This window comes from Cuculus canorus, chromosome 2 (genome assembly GCF_017976375.1).
Source record: "Cuculus canorus isolate bCucCan1 chromosome 2, bCucCan1.pri, whole genome shotgun sequence".
In the NCBI taxonomy this organism is placed as follows: Eukaryota; Metazoa; Chordata; class Aves; order Cuculiformes; family Cuculidae; genus Cuculus; species Cuculus canorus.
Genome location: NC_071402.1, coordinates 115,159,936 through 115,185,525, shown reverse-complemented (window position 1 = coordinate 115,185,525; position 25,590 = coordinate 115,159,936). Strand labels below are relative to the sequence as shown.

General features: G+C 37.7%; 1 protein-coding gene across 2 annotated transcripts; it reads right to left on the bottom strand.

Annotated features, from left to right (window-relative positions):
• ACP3 (acid phosphatase 3) lies at positions 1-24,334 on the bottom strand. 2 transcript variants are annotated; one of them, XM_054058282.1, is made up of 12 exons: positions 24,035-24,334; positions 18,148-18,243; positions 16,099-16,185; positions 15,073-15,225; positions 12,329-12,427; positions 11,139-11,243; positions 9,959-10,091; positions 8,519-8,601; positions 6,629-6,735; positions 5,873-6,042; positions 4,805-4,930; positions 1-570 (listed from the first exon to the last, which is right to left on the bottom strand). In XM_054058282.1, the coding sequence occupies exons 1-11, from the start codon at positions 24,146-24,148 to the stop codon at positions 4,812-4,814; spliced, it is 1,266 nt and encodes a 421-aa protein (XP_053914257.1). In that variant the 5' UTR covers positions 24,149-24,334; the 3' UTR covers positions 1-570; positions 4,805-4,811. The 2 variants fall into 2 exon arrangements, with proteins under 2 accessions (XP_053914257.1, XP_009568698.2); XM_009570403.2 differs by lacking the exon at positions 1-570 and having other exon boundaries at positions 2,009-4,930; positions 24,035-24,331.
• Between the last annotated feature and the right edge of the window lie 1,256 nt (positions 24,335-25,590).

Here is a 25,590-nt window from a genome sequence, read left to right as displayed (position 1 = left end):
TGTTTGAATTGTTCGTTTCCCTCATCTGTCCTGAAGGAGGTGCCCTGTGCTGTAAAGTACTTCTGAATTAATTTCACAAATGAAGGAACTGTCATACAACAAACAGTAATTTACTAATCATATCCATTTTAATCTTAAGTGCCTGTGGTTAGAAACTTCTAAACAAGAAATAGGCTTCAGATTTGCTTCAGCGCTTGCTGCTTCCTTAAGAGCAGGCAGGACACACTCTACGAACACCTCAGAATGGAAACAATGAAGGAGCTCTGCTTCCAAGAAGTACTGGAGAAGTCCTCAGTCAGCTCAACAGTTGTGGGTGATACAGAATTTTTGCTACTCTTTTTGTAATTCTTGCTCCAAATGTTGTCAAGACTAGTATTTTAGAGAATGGAGGGCATGTGCTTCCCTACTTGGATCTGAAGTTACAGGTTTTTGAGTCCATATATCCTTTTAATTCTTATCTTCCTAAAGAAAAGGCTTTATGATCATTCTGCATCTTACAACCCTTCTTTCCATAGTTTACAGTGTAGATGAGCTAGCAGAATTACTCTGTCCTTTGAAGTCAAAGGCTCCCTGTAGGAAGAGAGCAAGACCTTTAGCTGCCATAACCACAGCACAGAGAAATTACTTTTTTTTGATGTGGACATGATTCCAGATACATATAAAGGAAGAGAGATGGAGCCAGGGCCATTTCCTTTCTCCACTATCTACTTTAAATTGATAAATAGTATCTCTTCTTCTCTCTACAGATTTTTTAAAAGATCACTGGAACCTCAGTCTGCAGGATGGATGAATTTGACAATGTACTATCAACCTTCATAGAGGGAGTAGTGTCATTATTCTGCCTGAAGAGAAATTACAGAAATTAGTACAAGTGGACTTTGGATATCTGTTTTCAACTGTCCAACTGTACCTGATCTCTTACACATGGTCTTGCAGGCCTTGCCAGTGCTAAAATCCCTTTGGAGGTGAAATTGTCTAGTCATAGAAGAGGCCATCTTACATAATACAATAGTTCAAATGATTTGCTGTTATTTCAGTAGCAACTCATGTTTATTTATTTGAGTGTTAGTACTTGGCTACTTCTGATGCAGAAGCATTGTTGTCTTAATCAATAAAGCTAGCCCCATATAGGCAGATGTCCACCTTTCATTCCCGTCTTTCTTTATAAGAATTACTTTAAGGAGTGTAGTAATTTCAGCTATTTTATGCCAAGAATATAATCCTATGCACTATTGTTGATGTCTCCTCAGTATGAATTAATGAAGGCCAAGGTTATATGCTTAAGAACGAGTCAGCCTCTACCCACACCACCATTCTCAAATTCCATCACTGTAAATCATTATTTTCCTTTTTTACAACAGAATTTTTAACGTTTTTTGTATGTGGAGAAAAATTATATAACCAACTTTATCTTTGGAGGTTTAATCCAGACTCAAAATAATTTGGACTGAACACATTTATTTTCTTTTTAAATGTACTGTATTTGTTTTCTATATCTTACCACACCTAAGAAAATGTGTTTAAGTGAGAAGAGATAATGTCATTTGGATCAAATGTACCTACATTACAGTTTGGAATGGACACAAACACTGCAGATTGAGCCAGTGTTACTCTGGAAGTCAGATAGGTATGCTGTGCTGACACAGTGTGTGCAATATTCAGGGCTGTGAATAAACAAGTTCCAGAACGAAGTCAACTCAGTAAGAGGAGGTTGAGGCTGACTGGGCTGGAAAGTGCTGTGTAGGTACTGCTGTCTATCATATGCCCCAGAAAACCCAGCTGCAGAGTTGCTAATTGCTACCATAGTTATCATAGAGGCAGATGATGTCACTGCTAGGAGGCAAATGGAAGGGCTTGATGTCGTCACGCTAGCATTGTTAGTGCCAAAGCATCACTGCTTTAGGAATCTGTTCTTATGAAAGGAGCAAACCTGGGCATTCGCTTTTTGGCGGGAAGTCTAGGCATACTGAAAGCTCCATCATTTTTCACTTGAATACAATTGCAAATGTTGAACTGTTTCCTTAATATACTTTATTGCAGTGGTACAAGTTGCTCGGAGCAAAGATGTTTTCTAGTCACAAATAGTCTGCAGTTATACTAAACAAATAGTAAATCTGGCTGAAAAAATAAAAAACCCACAAGCTTGTCTGACACTTTCAACCTTTTACTCCACTGGAGAAATTACACTTGATTTAATCACAGCAAGACAAAGCATTTTTACTATAAGTGAGATTCTGCACCTACATTAATAATGTATTACTTCTTTATTGTACTTCTATTAAATCTTAAGTTACATCATCTGAACCTATTCATTACATTCAATGTAACTTGTGTTCACTGGATCCATTCTAAAAATGCTTGGACATTTTCAAGTATGACTATCTGTTAACAAAAAGGTATCCCTACAATAAATTTAATTCACGACTGCTCCTGCTGCACCTAGAATTGCCTCATCTCCTGAAATTCTTTGTAACAGCTTCTACTTCAGTACCATAAACCACCAAAGATGTCTCAAACACTTCACATTTTACTGGATGTACTTCTTCTTGTAGGAAGCAATCTTGGAAAACACACCCCGTGCTACTTCTTGTGGAGTGCAAACAACTGGCTTTCTAATATCTCCAAAACTGTTCTTACCACATATTATCAGCCAACAATACATCTTCACTTGTCAAGCATCTGACTGCCTCTAACAAAAGACATACTCAATCTATCCTTAAGTGCGTATCAACAGCACTGCAGCAGTGGTAATACAGACCTCAGCATCAGGTAATCACCGAGTGTATCTGTGTGTATATATATATTTTTACATATGTATGCATTCAGGAGTCAGGATCAGTTTTGTGGTTTGTCCTGAGCTTTTCCTCACTTTGAGTATGATGCTGAGAGTAACACAGTCAGCTCAGGCGTGTTTCCTAGGGCTGCTGTAACACTTTTGACTGAAATACAGACATTCCTTTAAGTTGTTGAACCAAGGATCGGAATTACTAGTTACAATCTGAGGCTTGTGTGTCCAAAATGTCTGATTTAACAACAACCTTTCATCTTTTCAACAGCTTTGCCCCAAATTGTTGTATAATAAAATATCCTTACCATGTAAGAATCAAATCCATCCCTTGATTATATTTCGTAAGATAGATAAAATGGAAATGTCTACTAGTAAAGGCTTTTCACCGAGTGGAAAATACTCCTTCAAAAGGTGGACACCTCAGTAGCTGAAATTACTACAAGCAAATGCAGTGATGTTTGGAAATGGCTATATTACCACACGCCATTGCTATTTTGTTTGATTTATTCTATTTAATCCATCTAATTCCATCACATTTTGAATGTGTCCATAACTGTAATATTGAGGGCTGATCTTTAGATCAGTGGTAGCTGACACAAGCTCCTGGGCTCCAAGTTGCAACCCACAGATGTGAGTCAAAGTCAGACCAGAAGCAGTGTATTCACATCGACGCAATGCTATGCCTGAGCTAAGCAACAACACCTTGCAGCATTCTCTAGACTTTTGTGCTTCGACAGGGCTCATTAGTGTGAGCACATGATTGCTCATTATATCTGTTGGGCTGAACCTGCTGTTGGCACCCGTCTGTATAGTTTTTAAAAGGCTTCTCCGTGGTAATGTAATTCACAGTATCCTTTGTAGGACTACAGGATAAAAAAATCTTAATTCAGCCTGTGAAACATATGACAATAAAAAGTATTTTATACAGCAATATTAGTGTTTATGATACTTGTTTATGACACTAGGGAGCAATTATGGAAATGCATTCCCTGCCCTGAGGAGCTTACAAACGGAACAACATATATTGCACAGACGAGATCAACGTACAAAAAGCAGAATCATTGTTTTCTTACTTTCAGTGCATGTCTTGTTAATGTAAGAGATTTGAACAGAACAAGGAGTTATTGTAAATTAAAATGAAAGGTGATAAACAGAGTGATAGCTTGAGGAATTACTGTAAAAGTGGCTCAGATAAAATTACAGAAGAGACCTGAAGCAGGACGCAGAACAGATGCATCGTAGAAAAGATGCAGGGCAAAGGAACTTGCATGACTAGGAGCTCAGAAAAACAGGAAAGCAGTGTAGTGACATTTTGTATGTATTTACTTATCCATATTACTAAGGTGATGGACACTGGCCAAGATCTTGTTGCACTAAGCTTCTTGCTTGATGCTTGAATACATGACAGAGCTCCCCCCACTTTCTGCTAATTTCAGTGAGAGCTATGGTAGTGTAACTGCTTTGAAAAGCAGGCTGCAGACTTTTATTAGCTGAAGGCCAAGGTCAAAACTCATGCATAGACTTGCATGAATAAATACTGAAACAGTATTCCCAAGTGCTGGTATGAATCTGTTTTCACACGATAATTGCAGCTTCTGCTCACTGAAAACATGTTCCTGTGCATCAACAAATTAGCCATTTATAAGAAGTAAGGAAAATATTACAGACTGTGATTTTCAAAAAAAACTTATTGAACAGGGTAAGAGAGTAACAGAGTGCTAGATGATAATAGGAAATACTAAAAAAAAAAGAAAACACAGACAATAGCATCCCTTCACCCCACAGGCTGATTTGGGAGTGGTTAATAGCAGTGGAAAATTTACAGACAGAAGCTGAAGTAATTCTGTCTTTCTACAAAAGTAAATTCTTAAAAATAATGTATTTCCACAGCATTTCTCACTGCAGATATTTAGTCTTTTAGGACCTAGGCCAGATTAATTTGGCCAGAGCAAATGGATGGCTATAAGCAACCTCAAAGATTGCTTGATGTCTAGCTGCTCTCTGTCATTTCTTTACCTCCCCTTTAAATGTCTTGGTAGTTGTTTCTGCGCCTGCAGCGTCCATAATGATAAAGGAGGTAGAGCAGTACAAGGTCAAAAATAAACAACAAGCCAACAGCAACATCAAATCCAATAAAAATATCTGTAAAGAAAAAAAATAAAGAAAAGGCAGTTAATGAAAGATAAATGTATATCACTTTAAATACAGAGATAGCAGTCTTCTTGTAAGTATGTGCAATGGAAATATAGTTACATTTCATTCATATTTTTTGCAAGGTCACATGGTCTGTATTTACTGACATACGCAACATGAGTATAAAAGCATAATACTTCAATCCTGGAAATGCATAGATAGCTTCCTGTGCTTGAGTAAATCTTATTCATTGTTTTTTTCACAGGGCAAGAGGGACCGTATGTAGTTAATGCAAACTAAGAGTTTCATCAGGAATCAGCAAAACGCTGAGTATACTCAGGAAGGGAGAGATACCAGTGCTATTGGAAAGTAGCATGTGTTGCCTTGCCCTGCGCTTCCCTCCTCAAACTAATAGTCAGGCAGGGAGACGCTGTCAGCCATTGGTAGCCCAAAGCAAAGAGTGGCTATATCTGCATGGATCAACTGCACACTGTGTGTAGAGTGGAAGCTAAGGTATCCTCAGTACATGGTATGCTTGCCAGAAGTACAGATGCATCAGTCTTATCATGGCATGCGTCAATTTTATTGTGCATGTGCAAGCCACTTTTCCTTTGCATCTACAGAAGGTTTGATGCGTCCAAAATACATAGGACTGCTTGCATAGCACCCACATGCATATTTCTGTCAGATGTTTTCAGCAAGTGGAGCTCTAGTTCTGGCCATGGCCTTTATGTAGCTCCTTATGTGAGTACTCTAATAATAGCACTGCCTTCACGCTGGCGGGCAAGTCTACTCTTCATGTTTTCAGAGGAATTTAATTTGTTGGCTTTCCCTCTCCGTAGTAAAGCTGGTCTACATTTGTTAAAAGGAGATCTAAAGGTACAAAATTTGGAGCCATTGATACAACTTCTGCCTCCATCTTATGTAAAAAATACAGAGCTGTTACACTACCTTTCGTTTTGTCTTTCTTCCCACACTCTTTTGACCAATTTTTTGTAATCAGGGGAGAAACTAGTTCAGCAAACTTCTCAAGTGGGCAAGCAGGGCTGCATCCTGGCAGAGTGAGTAGAAAGGGATCCTTTGAAGAATCATTCCGATAGTGCATTTCAATGCTATATCGCCTGGGTAATGACATTGAAAAGATTGTTTAAAGAAAGGTTCTTAAACAATAGGTTTCCTGTTTAGAGGCAGAATGTTGGAAATAGACTCTAATGTCCTAGTCTAGAATCTGTTCTTCAAGAATGGAGGCTTTGTAGAAACATCTGCAAATCCCGCTTTGCCAAAGCTAATTGCATTAATTTACAGATCACCAGTCATCTCAAATAGGTCCTTCTGAAGGCTCCTTGAATGGCAAGACCACTGGGCTCTTCTAAGCCAATTGGTTTACCTTGGCATTTATGAGATGTCTTGGAAATGTTGTTGCTATCCTTTGAAGAAACAGGAAAAATTATTTTACCATTTACTTCCAGCTGGTAAGGCCTGTTTTCCTCTTCTTTCTGACTTTCAAAGCACATAGTGACATGCATATCTAGCAAACATAACTTTTCCTGGTTTTAATATAACTTTGTGCCTGTGGACTACTCAGTGAAGTATCAGTTTAAAATAAATTTGTATCTCTTCACAATATCTGAGAGGAAAACGATTTGGGGGGAGAGGGAACCAAATTTCAAACACTCTTCATTCTTGCATAAATAAGAAGATCTTTACCCACTGCTTTCTTGGTAGAGTTCAAAAAACTGGCAAGCAGCATATGGTGGCAGTTTTCCATTGAAAATATTGAGAGCAATCTGGATGGCGCCAATTGTGGTGTCGTGCTATTGGAAAAAAAAAATACATCTTTGAAAGTCAGTTAAGTCAACTACCATTTCTTCAGAGTAATGAGACAAGAGTGGATGGGGAGTGGAAATCAAGATAAAACAAAACCTGTGTAAATTTGACCACAAAAATATGTTCAATATATTCACCTTTCGGAAAACTGTTAACAGACTACTACAAACAGCAGGAAGCATTTCCAAAGAGTTACTGCAGTATATATCTTGCAGGATCTGGAAATATTTTGGAGATGGAGATACTACAGGAAAGCAAGATGTGATCTGAGAAATAAATCTAGTTTTTCAGGGTATTTTTGCTACTCCTTCCTTCAAGAGTGTTTTCGGTTCCAAAGTCAGATTAAGGCAGTGTAAGGTAGTATATCCTATAGCATTTCAAGTGAAGTTACAAGTACTTTATTTAAATAGCTGCACACAAAGACTGTTATCCTTGCCTCCACACACACTCCAGAACATCTGAAATTGTTGTTCCTTCTGTTTGGATTTACACAATAAAATTGCTTATATTTTGATGGAATCCATTACACACCCCTCTGCCATCCCTTCCTCTCCCAATTTCCCTCCTCTTGCAGGAGATGTCAGGAAAAGGAGCTGAAGGAGGGAAATCCAAACAACTTGATGACTAAATTTTGCAAGCATCTTTATATGCATATTTGCTAACCTTATTTATCTGCTGGTCTAACCACTATGTTTCAATTATAATTCCAGATCCGGAACTTTGTAGGCAGATCAGTTTCAACTAAGAGTATACTTGGACTCAAGGCATTAAAGCAGCAGTGAAAATTCTGATTGCACTTCTTTTTCAAAAAGAATATAGTAGGACTAGAAAACACGTAGAAAAGGCAGTAAGAAACATTTAAGGTATTGAGCAGTTTCCATATGAGGAAAGATTAAATAAGGTAAGATTCTATCTTGGAAAAGGAAAGATGGAAGAGATGTGACAGAAAACAGTAAATTCATGAGTGACCCAGGAAAAATGAAGAATGAATATTCACTGTTTCTCGCAGTAGAAATGCTAAGAAGGAACCAAATTCAGTATTAAAAAAAAAAAAAATTAAGGAAGTACTTTTCTCTCTTTTAACACACGAGTCATTGCCACAGGATGTTCCAGAGGCCAAAAGTATAAATGCATTAAAAAAAGTGATTAGACAAATTGATGGAAGAAAGTCTGCCAAGAATTATTAAACACACCGATACAGATTCTATCTCAGGAAGACCTTAAGCCACAGATTGCTGGAAGGTTGTATCCAGGGAAGCATCACTCTGTGCTTGCATTATTCTCACATTCTTCCCTGCTGTTGGCCAGTGTTAGAGAGAGGATAATGAATGAGCTAAGTGGATCTTGGTCTGATCCAAATGGTCCTCTTCATCCTCTAAAATAATAATAAAAAAGAAACCACAGCTGTATCATCCCTTTCTAGGCAGAGGAAAGGTTTGGAGACACAGCTGAAGTTCTGTTATGTGACAGCATCTCCGGAGTAGGAGCACTTAAGGAAAGATGCAACTTCTAGAAACTGCACCATTAAGTTGAAGAAAAAATGGGTAATAAAATATGTAGTTTTCTTTAGCAAGTACAGTTTGTCTGAAACTGAGGTGAGATCCATGCTCCTGCTGTGTTCCTGTACTGACTGATGTTCAGCTTGTTAGCTGAATCAAATTGTATTATATTATTCTTTCGTTTAACTTCCAGGGAGACTCTGATTACTCTCTTTAAGGGTCTTTTACCTGTAAAATCATAGCAAGATTTGTGAAAGACAAAAATACTCACTGCAGAGTAGACCTCCATTTTTCTTTGTCTTGAAGAATTGGCAGCCTGTTTAATACTATTTAAAATAATGTTCACAAGGACACCTTAAAAAGATGGGAACAAGGAAGAGGAAAGCTGAGATATAACATTTCCATAGAAATCAAAACCAAAAAAGCAAAAGATTTTGAGTATCAAATAGAAGATATCTACTCAGGCCTCATAGTAATTTCTTAGCTTACTACAAGTTCATAATTAGAGAGAAGATGTTACAGAAGTGAAATATACCATTCATTATCCAGATCAAGTGAAATGGCAGGATTTACAGGAAATCATCTAGAAGTATCCTGAGAACTGGGCTAACAACACTTTGAGTTTTCTTACGCTGAGACATCCTCTCCATTATTTTTGGTCTGTTTGGAGTGTTGCAATAATGACAGCTGTGCTACCCTCTTCCTCTCTAGATAATGAAGAAATAGTTTTAACTGTTTACTTCCAAAAAATCAAACAGTATCAATTCTTCCTTTTTCCAAACCATTTTTGTAATCCTTCTCCAGAACAGAGATATTCTAAAGTCAATGGGTTAAGGAAGGAGAAAATCCACGCAGCATGATTTATATCAGTATAAGGAAAGAAGGCATAACTAGTATGCCCATGAATGCTAGAATAAAAGTCCTCACCCTATGATATGACCACCTAACAACTGGTGTGTGTTAATGCGGGCCTGAGCCTGTAATTGCTATATAGCTTGATCCAATGACATATGTTCCTAGATGATGAGGTTTCTAATAATTCTTTACCTAGATCTAGACTGCAGGGTAGGTGCATTACAAAGCCTAGCCACAAACAATCCAGCCTGCAGATATTCAAGCTCACTTATTTGGGTCCCTGCTCACGGACACCTGGGAATTGTGTGATAAATGCCTAGGCTGTGTCCTGAAGTCATGTCAGAATGTGCATAGCTTGACCCCAGTTTTGGAGCTATGCAGTGGTCCCCGTTCTTGCAGTATAGATATAATTTGAATCTCTTATCTTCTATTCTGATCTGACTGGTTTGGAGCAGCTTTATATCCGTCTGTCAGAGAGCTACTGAGGTGTTGCCAAGATCTTGGCATAATATATAACCAGTGCATGAAAGATCAGGAATCAAATATAATAAATATCGGAGAAACAGAACTTAAACTTAATCTAAGCTAATATCAGACAAGTAATGAACCTCCTGAGGGCTTGATTTTTTCCCTTGGATTTCTATAATTTTTCTTAAAATTCTGATCACTTAAAAATTGTGGGATTGCACCTTGTTTCAATATCTAATCTGTGCAAATGTCAGTGTTCAGCAAATATTTTCGTGCTTAATATGGCATCCAATGTCCATAGTTAGAAATCATGGTTCTGACAGAATGTTGAATGTTATTATAAACATTGTCTCCTTCTTCCTGACAGCCATGTATTTTTTAAATTTACCTCCTTGCAGTCGTGATTTCTCTTCTGTTTTATAAAGTCCAAATAGTGATAATAAGGATAATTCTGCCAGTTTTTCCATCTTGCTGATTACATCTTTGGTAGCCCATCCAGGTAGAGTATAATTGTGAATACTCTGGTGATAAAGGAAAAAAAATAATGTTTCTTTTCTTCTACTGGTTTCTATCATCCTATTGCCCAGCCTCACACTACCGCATTTAGACTCTCTGAGACTGTCCCACAATTCTTTGCCCAGTGTGGTTTCATTCACCGGCATGCCCTGGAATACGTTTTGTGGGGATGGGGATCAACCTGAAGTAGGTGGATGGGAAGAGGGGAAACACCAATGTGAAGGGGATTCTTTGCAGGTAAAATGTGGTTTTGCTATAGAAATACGTGGGTTTGGTTTTGCTAGTGTGAAAGTTTGCAGGCATATGTCTTATCCTCTTCTTTTCCTCTGCATCTTCAGGCTATAACCTAGCTCCAACTTTTCCTGCCTTTTCCCTACAGTTGTCCAGGTACCAATTCCATCACCAGCCATTTACAGGCAAGTGTCACTCTCCCATCATGTTGTAGTGACAATATGTTATAGTGTTTAAGTGCCTCAGGGTGTGGAGGATGTGCTGCTGCTAATCTCTGGGGCCAAATGGAATCATCCTACTGCTTGAGGCCAATCTGATTGGATTACACTGGTAGATATCATCCAATTGTTATCTCCTGATTTTCTAATTGATAAATCATAATCTTATCTCCCATTTTCAACATCTAAGTATTTTGATGTTTAACTGTTGACAGTTTAAAGCAAATAATTTCATTTTCCTATTAGAAATCATAAATATGTCCTAGGCAGTGTGCTCAAATAGTTCTATAGCGGCATATTGGGAAAGCAAATAAAGGGAGTGGATTTCAGTGCCAATGTTCCAGGATAAAACAACAAATAGAAACAACAGTTTCTCAAGCTATAAACCATTCTTTTGAGTTTTCTTTTACCAGTACACTACATTAGAAACTAGATTCAAATTAAAAATAAAAATAAAAATAAAAACCCACTACTTTAAAAAAAAGCGCTAGCAATTCCAGGAGAGAAGGTAACTCATTCCTATGAAATGACATTGTTATGGTTCAACCGAAACCCAACTTAGGAGTCAAAATTATTTCCTGACCTCTATTGCCTTATTATTACCTCACAGAACAGAGTATCGTATGTATTCCACATCTGGAAATTGTCCAGTATTTTAAGATGGTTTAGTTCAAGTCCTGTGTCTACTGCCATTGTTTGTAAAAAATCCTGGTGAGAAAAGGGGAAAAAAGTGAAGAGCACACTACGAATACTCAATCCATATGGAACATACAAGCATACAGATTCATCAGCATCCAACTTGGTAACAGAGTTTTGTTTAATTTTACACAGGTGACACTCTTGTAGTAGAAGATTTTGTTTCCAGATTTCATTTTGTAACCATTTCAAGGTGATCTCTTTTTCAGTCACTGCTTTTTCTCAACCCAGCTATAGATAAGTCTGGTTAGCTCCCTGATGCACTCTTCTTTTCTTCTTCTGACTTTCTTCTTCCAGGAGGCTACCCTAGTCACCTAAAGCCTACAAGTATAAGGAAGAGGAAGGTACTAATATAAAAGGAGGATGAGCAAAAGGATGAGAAGAAAATAGAAAAGTAAAGAGAGCTGAGGTGAATATTCAGGATGAGGTAAAAAGAAATTGAAAAGAAAACTTGATTTTCCTTCTGCCGTTTAAGGGGAGCTGAATATCTAAGTAATAGTCCCACAGTTCCCACAGGGATTCTTGCTACATGCTACCACAGAAGAATAAAGGGACTCAATATCCTTTATTCCCACATCGGCTGTTTCATAACAGTAGCTGAGAGAGAGAGGATAGCTCTGAATTCCTATTTCTGCCCCTGTTGCAGGTGAGTGAGGCTGACCGGGATAGCTGAGCTAGCAGAAAGTTAGAAATAAACCAAACAAAGGAAAATATAGGGTTTGGTTTAGCCCAAACAGTAAGACTGAAGCGACTTTGAGAGAATGCATACAGGTGCAGTCAGGGTCTGAGGAACATGATACTCCTGCTTTGTTTGTGCAGGAGCGCTATTACAAAGTGTAATACTTTGTATTTGTAATTATTTGTATTTGTATTACTTTGTATTTGTAATACTAAAACAGGTTTGGGGTGGGTTTTGCTATTACAAAGTGTAATATTTTTTATTTGTATTACTTTGTATTACCAAAACAGGTTTGGGGTTGTTTTAGCGTTTATTTATTTTTGGATTTTAGCTAAAGGAAACAACAAAATTCCATCACTTCTACATCTTAGTTACTTTCCTTCTTCTTAGACTTTGTTTGCTTTTTACTTTGTCTTACCATGTATGGTTGTATTCTCTTTTGAAATTCACTAGATGTTTGTGTTTCATTCTGAAGTTCATCAAAACGGGGACAGTCAGTAAGAGGAAAATGCAGGCTCTGAAACAAGAGAAGAAAAACTTAGCATAGTTCTAAAATTAATCAACACACTTCCAGTTTTTCTGCTGCTGAGATTGATGATGTAAAATTTGTTAGATAGATTCATGCTCGTGCTACAGTTACTCCGTAATGGTTTGTTTGAGTACCTTGTAGATGGGTTTTGTTAACATGAGCAATGGACTGTGGTGACTTGACTTTTTAGTGGCTGCTTGTGTCTACAATAGCTTCATTTCCTTCCCTATAACTCATTTTGGTAAAATGCAACTATACATGTCTGTCAGGGGATCACTTTGGGAAACAGATCAGGGTCCATGATCAGAAATTTTAAAAAGCTACCATTTTCCTCTTAATTTCTCAACCCTTCCAGATGCAGATCGACTCCACCTGGTACTTGAAACTGAATTGCTTCTCCAGCTACACATCCTGCTCTCATCTCTTTGGAGGCAAGCAGCATATTACAGTAAGCATTCAAAGCACCTTTTAATGGACAGAACTTGAAACAAGAGTGACAAATAAATTGTGTTCAAAAATATCAAAAATCTTTGTGACTAATGGCTCTGTTCTTATTTAGGGGTGTGGTTCACTTTTAATAACTCTAAGCGTATGTATTACAAGGTCACCTGGTAGCACATTTTTATCTGAACCATGTGTAAATACATACGTCTATCAGACTCTGTGCTCTGGAAAATACACCAATTGCAGAAAGACAGATGATATCTGATCCAGCATGAAGTGTCAGTAAGAAGTTATAATTAGCAAAATAGAGTTGTGCCACTTCAGCACTTTATGTCACATCACTAGAGCATTTTTGACCCAATATATTTTTTACTAATATTATCCTATAACCATACAAACCACATCAAGGAAATGACTTAATATACAGTGGTGGAATCTCTGTGTAGATGATCATAGGAAGACTCCATGCCATTTAGTTTCAATATCTGTGGATTTTGTGTCTGCAAGGAGGTCTACTCTCTCTTGGGATGAACACTAGCAAGCTGCACTTCCATAGTTTCTTTTTCTCTTTGATTTGCCAATGTGAAGCTTGCAGCAGCTACCAACTGACACCAGCACACAGATTTCCAAATGTGCATTTTTTCTGTAACAGCAGCACATCAGAGAGTGAAGGCTCAAAGCTACAAGAAGCAGCTGGGGAATGTTGTTAAATTACACAATAATAAATGTTTCTCTTGCTATATGGCTTAATTATCCTCCTCTAGGTGTTATTAATTAAGCCACTCCCTTTGGCCTCATTAAGCAGTATTCAGTACTGTTGCCTGTCAGGTCTTGATAGATCTCAGTGGCTGAAAAATAAACTGTCATTAGGTTTTTTCACAGGACTGTACTTGGCCTCAATTTCCCATTTGGTGTTGCTTAGGGCTTGAAAATAGCCTCAAACATCTGCTTGGTTTAACAAGACAACATTTTTTTTTCCAGGTGGTTTGCATATTTAACAGGAATTTTGAGTTCCCGCAGAAGTGTGTTTCACTGAAACGTCAGTACCCTCTCCTGAGGCAGCTGCAGAAGTGATGAGGTAGTAGAGATTCCTGTAAATGAGCTTGCCTTCTCCAAACAGGTCATTGCTCTGTAGTGAGAGTCCCTTAAGGGCTTTGAGGTTTGATTTGGCCAAAGCTCTGATCACTTTGATGTGTTTTTTTGGTCTTCTAGTGAACTTCCCTTAGCATCCCAACTTTAACTAACAGCAACAGCATTCTTTTCTGTTGAGGGACAGAGTCAAGTTTCTAGCTCAATCACATTGTGCCTAATCCAGTTTGTGGAAACCCTTTCTTTCTGTACTTGCTTCCAAGCATGTCCTTCAAGACTGAATTAATGCCATTAGGAGGCAGATGAGGCCACCCCATAATGACAGAGTCCACCTTCTGGTGTTGGTGACTGGACAAGCAGTTATTTAATAGAGTTTTTGTATACATTTCCTTAAAGTCAGCCTTGGCCCTCGAAGTTGTTGAGTTGCTGCACTTAATAACTTTTTGTCCTTGTTCCACGCGCTGTTCCTTACACAGTCCTTGTCACAGAGGCCAGGGAAATTAAAACCTAAACCTGAGTCAGCCAGAGAGCTACATATAGTAAAACTTCTACAAGACCTGTTATTCAGGTAGGCCTGCTGTTATTATGAAACACAAGGTAAGTGCTAGTGTTTCATTAAATGTTCATATAGCAGTGGGGATGAAAAGGCCCTTGTCTGTAATCAGGGTGCCTGAGGTCATTACAGTGGCTGGTGAAAATTCCATTGCTTGAATAAACTGTGGAACAAAACTTGCCAAGGAAGGAAGTTCTGTCTGGCCGAATGGTGCTCAGAAAAGCACCTGTCTACAAAGGTTTAGGGCAATTTTCCTATAATACTGTCCAAAACTGTCCCTGCTAGGAGAAATGCTAGACCTGTACCTTGAAGAAAATGATAGTGCGGATGGCAATTCAGGTATTCTGCAACTACAGAAGGATGATTTCTGTGCAGCTCTTACAGCTGACCCATGACATGCTTCTCAGCCAGTAGCTGCAGCTGATGTCTTCTATTAGATTGAACTTCAAAAAGAATAGAAAATATTTCTAAGCTTTTCTCCCCTTTTTATGATTTTTGCTTCTGGAAAAGTTTAAGGCATTACAGGAAGTGTCCAGTCAGTACTCACCCGGTCTGTTGACTTTTGCAAAATATGAACTGGAATGGGTTGCCAGAGAAGCTCAGGGTTCCAAATTTGGCTGCTAGTTGGTGGAAAGAGGCCAGAAAGGTATGACTGGGCACTCATAATGGTGCGATCATAATCTGTGCTTTGGATGTAAAACTGAAGACAGAATAGCAAAGAGTTAAACATAAAATAGAAACAATAAAAAAAAAAAAAAGGAAATTTTACCCAATTCATCAATCCTGCCTTCTCAATTTCAGTTTTACGTTTTCGCATAAAGTCAAAACAGTGAAACCATAACTGTGCTTTCCAGGGCCCTACTTCATTTGCATAAATTGAATTGCCAAAGCATCTTTCAGTTTGGGTTCTAACCCTCAGACTGAACTAAGAACAATAAGAAAGCGTGATTTAAAAGAAGGAAGCTCTCCTTCCTCTCTAGTTAAGTGGCAGAGTTGGCAGTATTAGGTTTATGGTTGGGCTCAATGATCTTAAATGTCTTTTCTCATCTAAAAGATTCTATGACTCTATAATCCTTCTGCTATACCTCAGGAATGAAGACACTTAAAACTATAAACCTCTCTTGGAAGTATTGCAAAGCTATAGTCTTTTATGCCTTTCCATCAATGCATTCCTCATGAACAGACCAAAATGGTAGTGGTATCTTCCCTGCAATGGATCTATACCATGCGACAAACACATCCAATCAACTCTTAGACATCTATTTAGCCGATCAAGTATGTGAGCACAGTCTTTCACATGGCTTGATAGGCATTCAACTTTCAACAGAGTGGAATGATATCGTGAAGATCTTTAGTCCTGGAAAACTGGCCAGTGCAAGACCTGAACTGAATGTAGGAGCTGAAACTTAGACTTTAGTCTGTGTATTCACCTTGACATAAAAGCCTGACTTTCGAAATTGTTCTTCTATTACCTTATTTTTTCCAACAATGAAATGAATATGATGATGTGCTTTTACAAGTCCATAGTTCCACTATGCCAGAGAAATGTCTTTCAGACAGCTCAGCTATATACCTCTTGCCGGTTGTATGTGCTGTTCAAAAAGTTGGAGTATCTTTTTCTCATGTACTGTCCAAGTTCAAATAGTTGCTGCATTCCAGTCTGTGAGGAAAGCATACAGAGGACTATTAGATTAAGGTGACTGAAGAATCTTAATGTAGCAGTTTCTTTTCTATGTTCTTTTTTGTCTTCAGCAGTCATTTTTCGAGTGATCATGAATCATTTGTGTAATGCACCACGTATGTTGTAGGTGATTTAGAATTTTGATAAGAAATACTTATTTATAGCTATGAAAATGTGTATGTTCTGAAATGCGAAGACTCCAATATCTGCTACAGGAAAGGCAATGTGCTTTATTATGTACAAATACTCTTTCTACAGTACTGTAGCTCTAGTTATTCATGATCAACATTGTAAAGAGTATGTCAGTTAGTGAGAGCTAAGAAAGGATGATTGATAACCTAGTATTTATTATTGTCATTGCTCTGTTGTTTGATCGGCTTGATAAATTTGTGGCTTGCATTTCATGCCTTAAGTAATGTTCTTCCATCTTTGCCTTGGTGCACCTGCAGTTATCTTAGATTGCACCCTGCATCTTCTGTTATTCATTTCCATAACTGAGTGCTGAACTTCTAAACTTTTTGGCTATCAGAGAAGTATATTCTTACCACTGCTGCTAAAAAGAGAAAAAAATAGCAAAAAACTCTCCAAAAATATCTGTGCCACAGCAGAAACTTTTTTTCCTCTTACAAAAATTCTTTCTACCTAGAGATAGTAGCGTGTTGTTTGATTGTCTGAATTTTACAGCTCTTTCAAGCCTCACTTCAAACACTAAATGCTGAACTGTCTGTTATTCATGCCTCCGCATCATGATGAAGTATTATTAGGAAATGCATTGGCTTCTCTTTACTCTAGAGTTTAATATGTCAAATACTGTTAAAGAGCTAAGGCTTGATGTTGAAGGGCAAGAAGTAGGTTCAGTGCATTCTATTGAAAATCTGGGCTTGAAAGCAGCCTTATTAGAAGACACACTGTCCCCAGAAGCAGCTTTTTCCTGCAAGACTTTCCTTGTGTTGTAAGTAGGTGGTTGCCAGTGAAATGATGAGATGTGGACTCATCACTTGACCAGGTGGGCAGGTGTCATTCCTTTATCCTGTCACAGGGTCCAGTGCTTAATGGTCATTAGAACTCCATCAATGTTTATAGAGTAGACAATGTTTAAACTTGCCATCTATTTGAATGCAGATGCACTATCGGGAAGATGTTGCTTTTAGGAAGGTTGTTATAAGATAGGATGAACAAGATTTAAATTTAACAGTAGTTAGATGAATAGAAGAAACATTGCCAGCAGATCGAGGGAGGTGATTCTGCCCCTCTGTTCCTCTCTTGTGAGACACCACTGGGAGTACTGTGTCCAGTTCTGGAATCCCCAACATAAGAAGGATATGGAACTATTGGAACAGATTCAGAGGAGGGCCACAAAGATGATCAGAGGGCTGGAGCACCTCTGCTATGAGGACAGGCTGAGAGAGTTGGGATTGTCCAGCTTAGAGAAGGCTCCAAGGAGACCTTATAGCAGCCTTACAGTTTTTGAAGGGGGCCTACAAGAAAGCTGGGGAGGGACTTTTTACAAGGGCATATAGCGATAGGGCAGAAGGGGATGGTTTTAAATTGGAAGGGGGAAGATCTAGACTAGATATTAGGAATATGTTCTTCATGGTGAGGGTGGTGAGACATCAGCACAGGTTGCCCAGGGAAGCTGTGGATGCCTCTTCCCTGGGGTTGTTCAAGGCCATATTGGATAGGGCCTTGAGCAGCCTGGTCTGGTAGGAGGTGTCCGTGTCTGTGGCAGGGGGGTTGGAACTGGATGGGCTTTAAGGTCCCTTCCAACTCAAACCATTCTATTATTCTATTCTATGATTCTATGATATTTTTATGAATTGCAAGCTAACACCAACTATCACCACTTGGTATTTGCTAATGTTTCTGAGGCATGCGTGAAAAAAAAATATACACTCCTTGTCTTAGTAGCATATGTAAGTGCTTCTAAGAAAGTCAAAATACCTTGGTAAGTTGTCCAAATCCCTGGGGCCATTCACTTTCTTTGTGTAGATCAGTTGGAAAGTTTACGATTGGTGTTCGGTCACCGTGCCGGAAAACCTAACAAAATTACAGTGAAAAATCAAGTTAATTACTGTTAACATTCCTTTCTTACCTAGCTAGAAGTCAAGCACATGTTATACTTCCAGTGCCATGTTTCAAATGAAAATACTGGAGAGTCTGCAGAAGCCTAGTCAAGTAGGTTTGGAGTACATTCGTTATACATAATAATAGGCATAATTATCTAGGAATTTAGTGGGCATGACCCTGGTGATTCTTGCACCTAGAACATAAAATTCATGAGCCAAGATGTTCATGCTGAGATTTTATCTGTAGCTAGGCACCTAGACAAGAAATCTGGATTTTAAATACTTAGCACCTTTGAATATTAAGCCAGTTACCAAAATGCTTATATAAGGATTTAATTACTCTGGCATGCATACTTTAAACTTTTGGTAACTGCTTTTTTTTCATAGCAGTATCTTTAAAAGTAATTCCATGTACACATGGACCTTATGTTTGGTTTCTCTATCATCCTAATATACAAAGATTAAAAAGTATAAACACACTGTTAGCTCACTTAATATTTGTTAATATACTTAATATTTATTAATATTTTTACATACATATATGAAAATACTTTTGAAAGTCTGTAGGATTCTTTTTTCCCGCTTAAATTCACTGAGAGCAAAGAGTTTTGTTGCTTTTGTATCCTGGACACACCAGCATTGTGAATATTCGTGTGGTACAATTACAGTGCAAAATTATACGAAAAAATATACAATTTTTACATCAGAAAACTTAAATGAGACTTTTTGTAATTTTATTCCAGTGTACACAGAAAGCACTAACTCTAGATTAAATAGTTCTGAAAAACTCTGAATAAACCCTTCATATGGTTGCCATGGGTGGGCTTAGAAAAATGAAGTCCACAAAAAATTCACTTGAAAGCCTCCAGACAATGTTCCCAGATGCCGATCCAAAGTGTCGCGAAAGTTACCTTTGTTTTTATCACTGTTTGCATAACGAAGATCATTCATGACTTTGCAGAATAAAACGACAATGTGGAAGCATGGTATATTTGTTCGTATAATTACATTTATTCCATAATACCTCACTGGTATATAGCTTGACAATAATTAGTACTCTCTATTGCCTCATTAAGCCACATCACTCTTGCTCAAACATCAGAGAGGTTTGTACATGCTAGTTAGTTTGCCACTCCCACCAGGAGGTGTTTTATGTTTATACTTTTCAAAGTAGACACAAGCAGTGTGGCTTAATGTTTTAATTACAACACACACCCTTTTCATCAGGCTTCTATCCTAATGTGCATGGACTTGCTCTATGCTGAAGCTGGTATTTCAGAGATGGAAAGCACAATCCTTTAAAGGCAAATGTAATTGGACTTCTCCCTAATGTCCATTTTCTACAATAAACTGTAAGGTTTGCTGGAGTAGATATTCCCATTACAACCATTTAGAAACTGCTTTTTTTTTTTATGTTGCTAGTTGAATTCCACTGAAGTTGTGACCATCCTGAAAATAACATATTTCATCCAATCAAGGAGTTTTTTTCACCATCATCAACAACACATTGATCGCCACGAAAAGGCACTGACTTTAAGTACAGCAAAATAGTCCACGAGATCTTCCTAATATATTTTTTTTTTGCTTCTGTACATGTCTTTTCTTGCTAATGTGGCATCTCAGTTGATTCTTTATAATTTCTCAGTGCACCTCCGGTGAACAGGAGAATGGATAAAGGGCTACATTGTCTGGTTATGGAGTGAGGACCTTTGTGCTATTCCTTGTTTCCTTCGTATTTTGACAGGCTGACATACATAGGTGTCGAGTAGGATTCATTAGCTTTGCTGGACAAGCTGATGCCTCTGTAAAGAATGAAGGTTAAATTCCCAGTAACAATGTAGCTGCATATTTTCTTGTTAAATTATCCAGCTTCACAAAAAAACATTTTTATGAGTAACTGACAGTTGCTCAAACTGCTGTGATTAAATGACTGGGGTTTTAGGCAATATGAAGCAATGAATCAACACCTGGACAATCAATATGCCTTACCCATTAGTAAAAAAATTACTGAAAACATGTTAGATTTTAATACTGGGTTTTTATGCTTTAGACTTATTGTGCAACATAACACTCTGTGTACTTCTCACTGTCACAACAGTCAACTCCTAAAAACTTGATGAGCCAAAACAGAGTAGCATTTTACCTGAACAGAGAGGGCAGAGATAAAGATCAAAATATATTAAAATATATGTGAGAGCAGGAGATGTAAAGAAAAATACTTCCACACTCTGTAATGTTAAGAAATGGAAGCAGTGACAGGTGTTCTCTTCTATAAAGCAGCACTGCTTCTTTTAATTCGCACAAAATAGAAAGAAGTTCAGTTCCTTGTTTGTATTTCTGCATCTTCATTGCATTGCTATGACAATAACACTAAGTTGGAAGCAGTAAGAAAAAAAATAATTCTTCTAGTAGCAGAACCTTGGTTCCAGTAATCGAAGGACTGATCTTCTTAGCCAACTGAGTTTTATTTGTTCTTAAACCTCCTTATTGCTTACTAGTTCAGAAACTAACCTTGCTTCACCTGCAGTTAGAAATGAAGCAATGATCTTAGGTAAAATCACTTAAACTAAAAGGCTAACTTGTTCAGTCTAGTCAGCTACATTTTAGGAGATTTTTTTGTTTTATTTAAAACTTTAGGAAGAGCTTGTATATTTGAAAGTTTGTGTTTTTCCTTAGAACCCCTGATGCTGTTAGGGAAAGAAAATATACCCCTACAAACCTCGCCTTGCTCATGGGTATGTGTTTCTCAATACTTATAATTTGGATTTTGTTAGAAAGGTGTTAATACTTTAAATTAATTTCATTAATTAATATATACAGAATATATATATATGTATTCTGAATACAGAATAATATATGTGTTCTTCAGCATTTATTACTCCTGGCCTGCAGATTGCCTTCCTGACCTTTAAGAAGACATAGAACATGGCAGGATGAGAGATAAAGAACAGAGGCATCACGAAAGGTGGAAGGACACTAGAAAACAAGAAGGAGGAAAGAGCAAGGAGGATGTACCCAAAACCAGCAAAACACATGTATTTGTTATCATCTAAGTGCTTCTATCTTAAGTGCATCAGCTCCGTCAGTGCTCAAAAGCAATGCATAGACAGTTACCAAATACCTTCTCCTTCAGCTCTAATACAGGTTGAACCTGATTTGGTGTCTGCATTCTCGCATTCACTCACTGTAACTTTGTGAGGGTATTTACTTTGGATCAAAATGACCACACGGCTCAGACACTGGCCAGCATTTGCTTCCATTGTCTTCAGGTGAAAATTCATAGTGGAGGAAAACTGTTGCAGAAGAGAGGGTGAACTGAGAATATGACATGTGGAGTTAAGTACAACATCTTCATTCAGAAATGCCATGAATTACAGTGAATTATGTGTCTCTGAGTAGTAGTGAGTCTCTTACAGACATTTTTACTGACAGAATCACCTCCAAAAAAAAAGCTCTTATTTTGAAGCCAGTAATAGGAATGAAGAAACAAGAAAGAAATGGAACCAATCATGCGACAAGTTCAAGGAAACCACAGATGCAGCAATACTCATGTTTAGTCAAGTTTTCAAATGGCTTGGCTTGAATATTCAAATAGATAACATGCTCAGTCACCTCTTCCTGTCCTGAGCTACAAGAAGAAAGACATGATGAAATCACAGTACCTCAGAAACCACACCTCTTTGTATTTATGACACATGAAGTGAGTGCCTGTGTGGAGGCAGAAGTTACAAATCTCAAGTATTTCCTATTTTCTTCTCTTATGTCTATATTATATCCAGTGCACAAGAATTATGTGAAGGCTAATGTTTACTTGTGAGAAAGAAAATTAAAATAACGTGTTGTCAAATTGGCTTGAAGTAGAGCTTTTCAGCCAAAAGCCATTAATCAAAACACACAGAATCAGCATAAAGATGGATATTGTGAAAAGAGAACAAAACACCTTCCCAGAGCATAGTCAATTGTAAAAGGGAGCAAAAGGGAACATTTGTCTGTTTTTTCTCCCCTGCAGAAATATTTTATATTGTGCAATGCTGCTAAGAAAGTTTTAAAAAGTCATTATGACACGTTTTCACAATGCAGTGTGAAAACTCAGCAACTTGTGGAAGGCAGCTAGAAAATGGCTGTTGTATTATTTCAGAAAGGTGCCTTTTAGCCATACCTCTATTATATCAGTGAAATGTTCTGGGGCCAATTTGTACTGTATGTTTTTATGCTAGCGATTCTATTCCCTTGAAATTTGAATCAGTGGGCTCAGAAGGCAAAATTCAGTTGAACACATACAGAAAAGAGATGTATGTTGATAATAAGATTAAACCTTTTTTAATTTTTTAGGCAAATTGGTCAGTCTGAGGGAAAGTATCGGGGATAAAAGGAAGACAATTTAAATGAAATTTACATATTATTTTAATATTAATTCTGATAAGTTACCCTACAAATAAACAAAGGTCTATCTTTCTTTTTTATTACATTTGGTAGGTGGTGAATGTGCCTGCATAGCTGTGGTAAGCCAGCTGATTTTGGATAAGGAGCCTCTGTCTCCATGATGGTGAGCATTCCCTGTAATTCTTTCTCCAAAAACACTCCTTGTTAGAATACAATGACAGCTGTAATTCAGTAAAGGTCTCTTTCCTTTCAAAGAGTTAATCCTCCAAGGCTGTCTGACTGCTTGATTTCATCCATGTGTCCAGTTCTCCTTCTTCTCATTGAAACAACATTTAAGTATATTGCTATATACAGAACGTTACTGGAATTAGTGTTCAATCCCTCTCATGTGTACTGTCTGATAGAGCAATAAACCTCAGCAAGAGTTGGATCTGTTTTTTCCTCTGCACTCTGGCCTCTCTCCAAGTGGCACATCTACAACGCAGCCAAAGGACAACTAAATATGAAATAGTTTGTCTAGAGCTAGATGATATATTTTGGACACAGTCTGTTATCTGTGTGTGCACATAAAGTCTCAAATAGAAAAAGGTGGAAGAAGATCTTAAAATGCCCACTTTAATTCCAATCCTCATAACTTTATATTGAAAATATCCTTTTGGACTAAATAATGTCTTTCAGTATGTCTCTAATTGTAAAAGGAATAAAAAATGAAAAGGACTATGATGCAACCTTCATGATCCAAACATTTTATTGGGATTAAGCTCTCTTTCACCTGAGCTCTTGAGGAAAGTGGCACTGAAGTAGTCTTTAGTTACTTTAAAACAAAAACAACTCAGCAAAAAAGTGATTCACTGTTTGTTTTCAACCTAACTGCAGTTAATGCCATATGTATCTCAAATTTCTACATGAAACTGCCCTTTTCTGTTTCTCAGTGTACTGCTGTGCCTATTCAGTTATTCTGAAGTGGAAAATACTTTTGGTTTTGTGGCAACATCCGTAACGTTGCAAGCTTCAGCTTCCAGGCACAGAGCAGCTAGGCCATAATCGCCAGCTCGCAGGCTGTGCAGCCGAGTGCCAGCTAAATTAAGCAAGAACTGCTAAACTAGACTTCGGATCTCTTAAATCCTTTACACTATGTATCTGCCATAAAGCTAAGATGTTCATTTATCTTGAAATAATAACTAAGGGTTAGGAGATGAAAATTCTTCCGACTAGAGGCATTTTTAGCATCTTTATCTTTCCATCCAATAAGCAAAAGGGCAGCAGTAGTTATTTCTAAGCCTAAAAGGAGGCAAAACAACTGCACACCTTATTTGATTTAACAGCCATATCAAATTCCCTCTATTCCCCATAAGAAAATGGAAAACAAATCTACTTACTACAACCACAAACTTCAGCTCTCTTTCTGCAGTAGTCTGTGGAAGAAGAAAGAGGATAATATGAAAAGAAAAAAACAGGATCCTGGATGGGTTGGGAAGCCATATCACTCCCATCCTGGCAGAGGATGAGAAAAGGCTTTGTAGCTCCAGCAGCTGCTCTGGCTGAACAGCCCAGACGTCAGGTTCTACTTTCAAAAGGGGTGGAACTGCTGCCGGTGAATTTTAAATCCAAGAAGAATGTTGTGCTACTGCGCAACAAATTGCATCGCCCTTTGTTTTCAAATTACTGTTTACATTCTATTTAATCAAATCATAATTCAGTTCCTTTTACTCTGTGATATTTTTCTTTTTTGGGAGAGTAAGAGTGAGATTAAATACGAAGGAATTGCGAAGTATTCCTCATGTTTAAACCTGCCTGTTCTGTTTCAATTTCACAGGGCTTGGAATATTTCCAGACTATGGCATAGCCATGAGGAGCCAAGAGCCAGGCAAAACAGTTTTCTTTTTTTTTTATTTTTACCGCTCAGTTAGTCCACTTTTCAGCTTCCCTCCCTTCTTTTTTCCCTTTCCTCTTCCACATTGCTACTGCAAAATCAGGATAATAATTTCAATCAACATTGCAGGTAGCTTAAAATGACAGATTCCTCAGATAAAATATTTAGGACTATTTTATCTGAGGCAGTTATTTGCTCTTCAGCTTGTGTGTATTGCTTTTCTTTTCCCTTGGAGTATAACTATACTTCCTCTTCTGTAACTGCCTATGTTAAGTCCTTTTTTGGCCTCAGTTCTCAAAGAAATTTCTTGTGAATAAGCCCTGGGGCTCACATTTTTATTGTTACTTATTAAGAACTCTGCTTCTGACAGTAGCTCACTGGTTTTGAGAAGATTGCTCAGCTTGCCTCTGCTGACTTCCTCTCTATAAAGTGAGACTTGATTTCATAAGGATTTTCTGAGTAAATTAATTGCAGTTTGTAGAAACCTATAAATACAGTTCTCTCTAAATGTTAAAACTTCAGATGATCTGTGTATTGTTCTGGTCATCCCATTCCTTTCATACCAAAGCCTGTCTCAGTGTCTTCTGTTGAGCTTTCTGCAACAGTATTCTCTACAACAGGTATTTTACTGTTTATCAGAAATTCTGTTGCCAGGGCCCTACTCCCCACCAAGCCTCAAGTGCTCTTTTCTCTGAGTTATGTGAATGACCTTAAATATCCATTTCCTCTGATGGATAGTGGTGGAAAGGAGGACCATGGCTCCCAAACTTCCCCGTCTCTAGTCCTTGATCAGTTTTCAGCACTTACTTGAACTTCTTTCTTTCTTCACTGTTACATCTGCTGCTGTTCTTTTTGGTATATCCTTGTGTGATTGTGCCTATGCAGAAGGTGTAAGAGAGTAATTAAAAAATATATAATACTTTGTCTTTCTGAAAGCAAATATAAGCTGATCATCTTCCTCTATTATTTAAGAGTATAAGTTATAAAATATACTGTCTTTAGAATATTTTAATATGCCTCAAAAATCAAGAATGAGTCTCCTACTTTTATGGTCTACATAGT

Excerpts from the sequence above, each read along its gene's own strand:
- ACP3 (XM_054058282.1), bottom strand. The coding sequence starts at position 24,148 with ATGGGAGTGATATGGCTTCCCAACCCATCCAGGATCCTGTTTTTTTCT. Across the intron at positions 18,244-24,034 it reads AGCTGAAGTTTGTGGTTGTA|GTTTTCCGGCACGGTGACCG; the intron begins GTAAGTAGATTT and ends TAATTTTGTTAG. Across the intron at positions 11,244-12,328 it reads AGAGAATACAACCATACATG|GATTTTTTACAAACAATGGC; the intron begins GTAAGACAAAGT and ends TTTTCTCACCAG.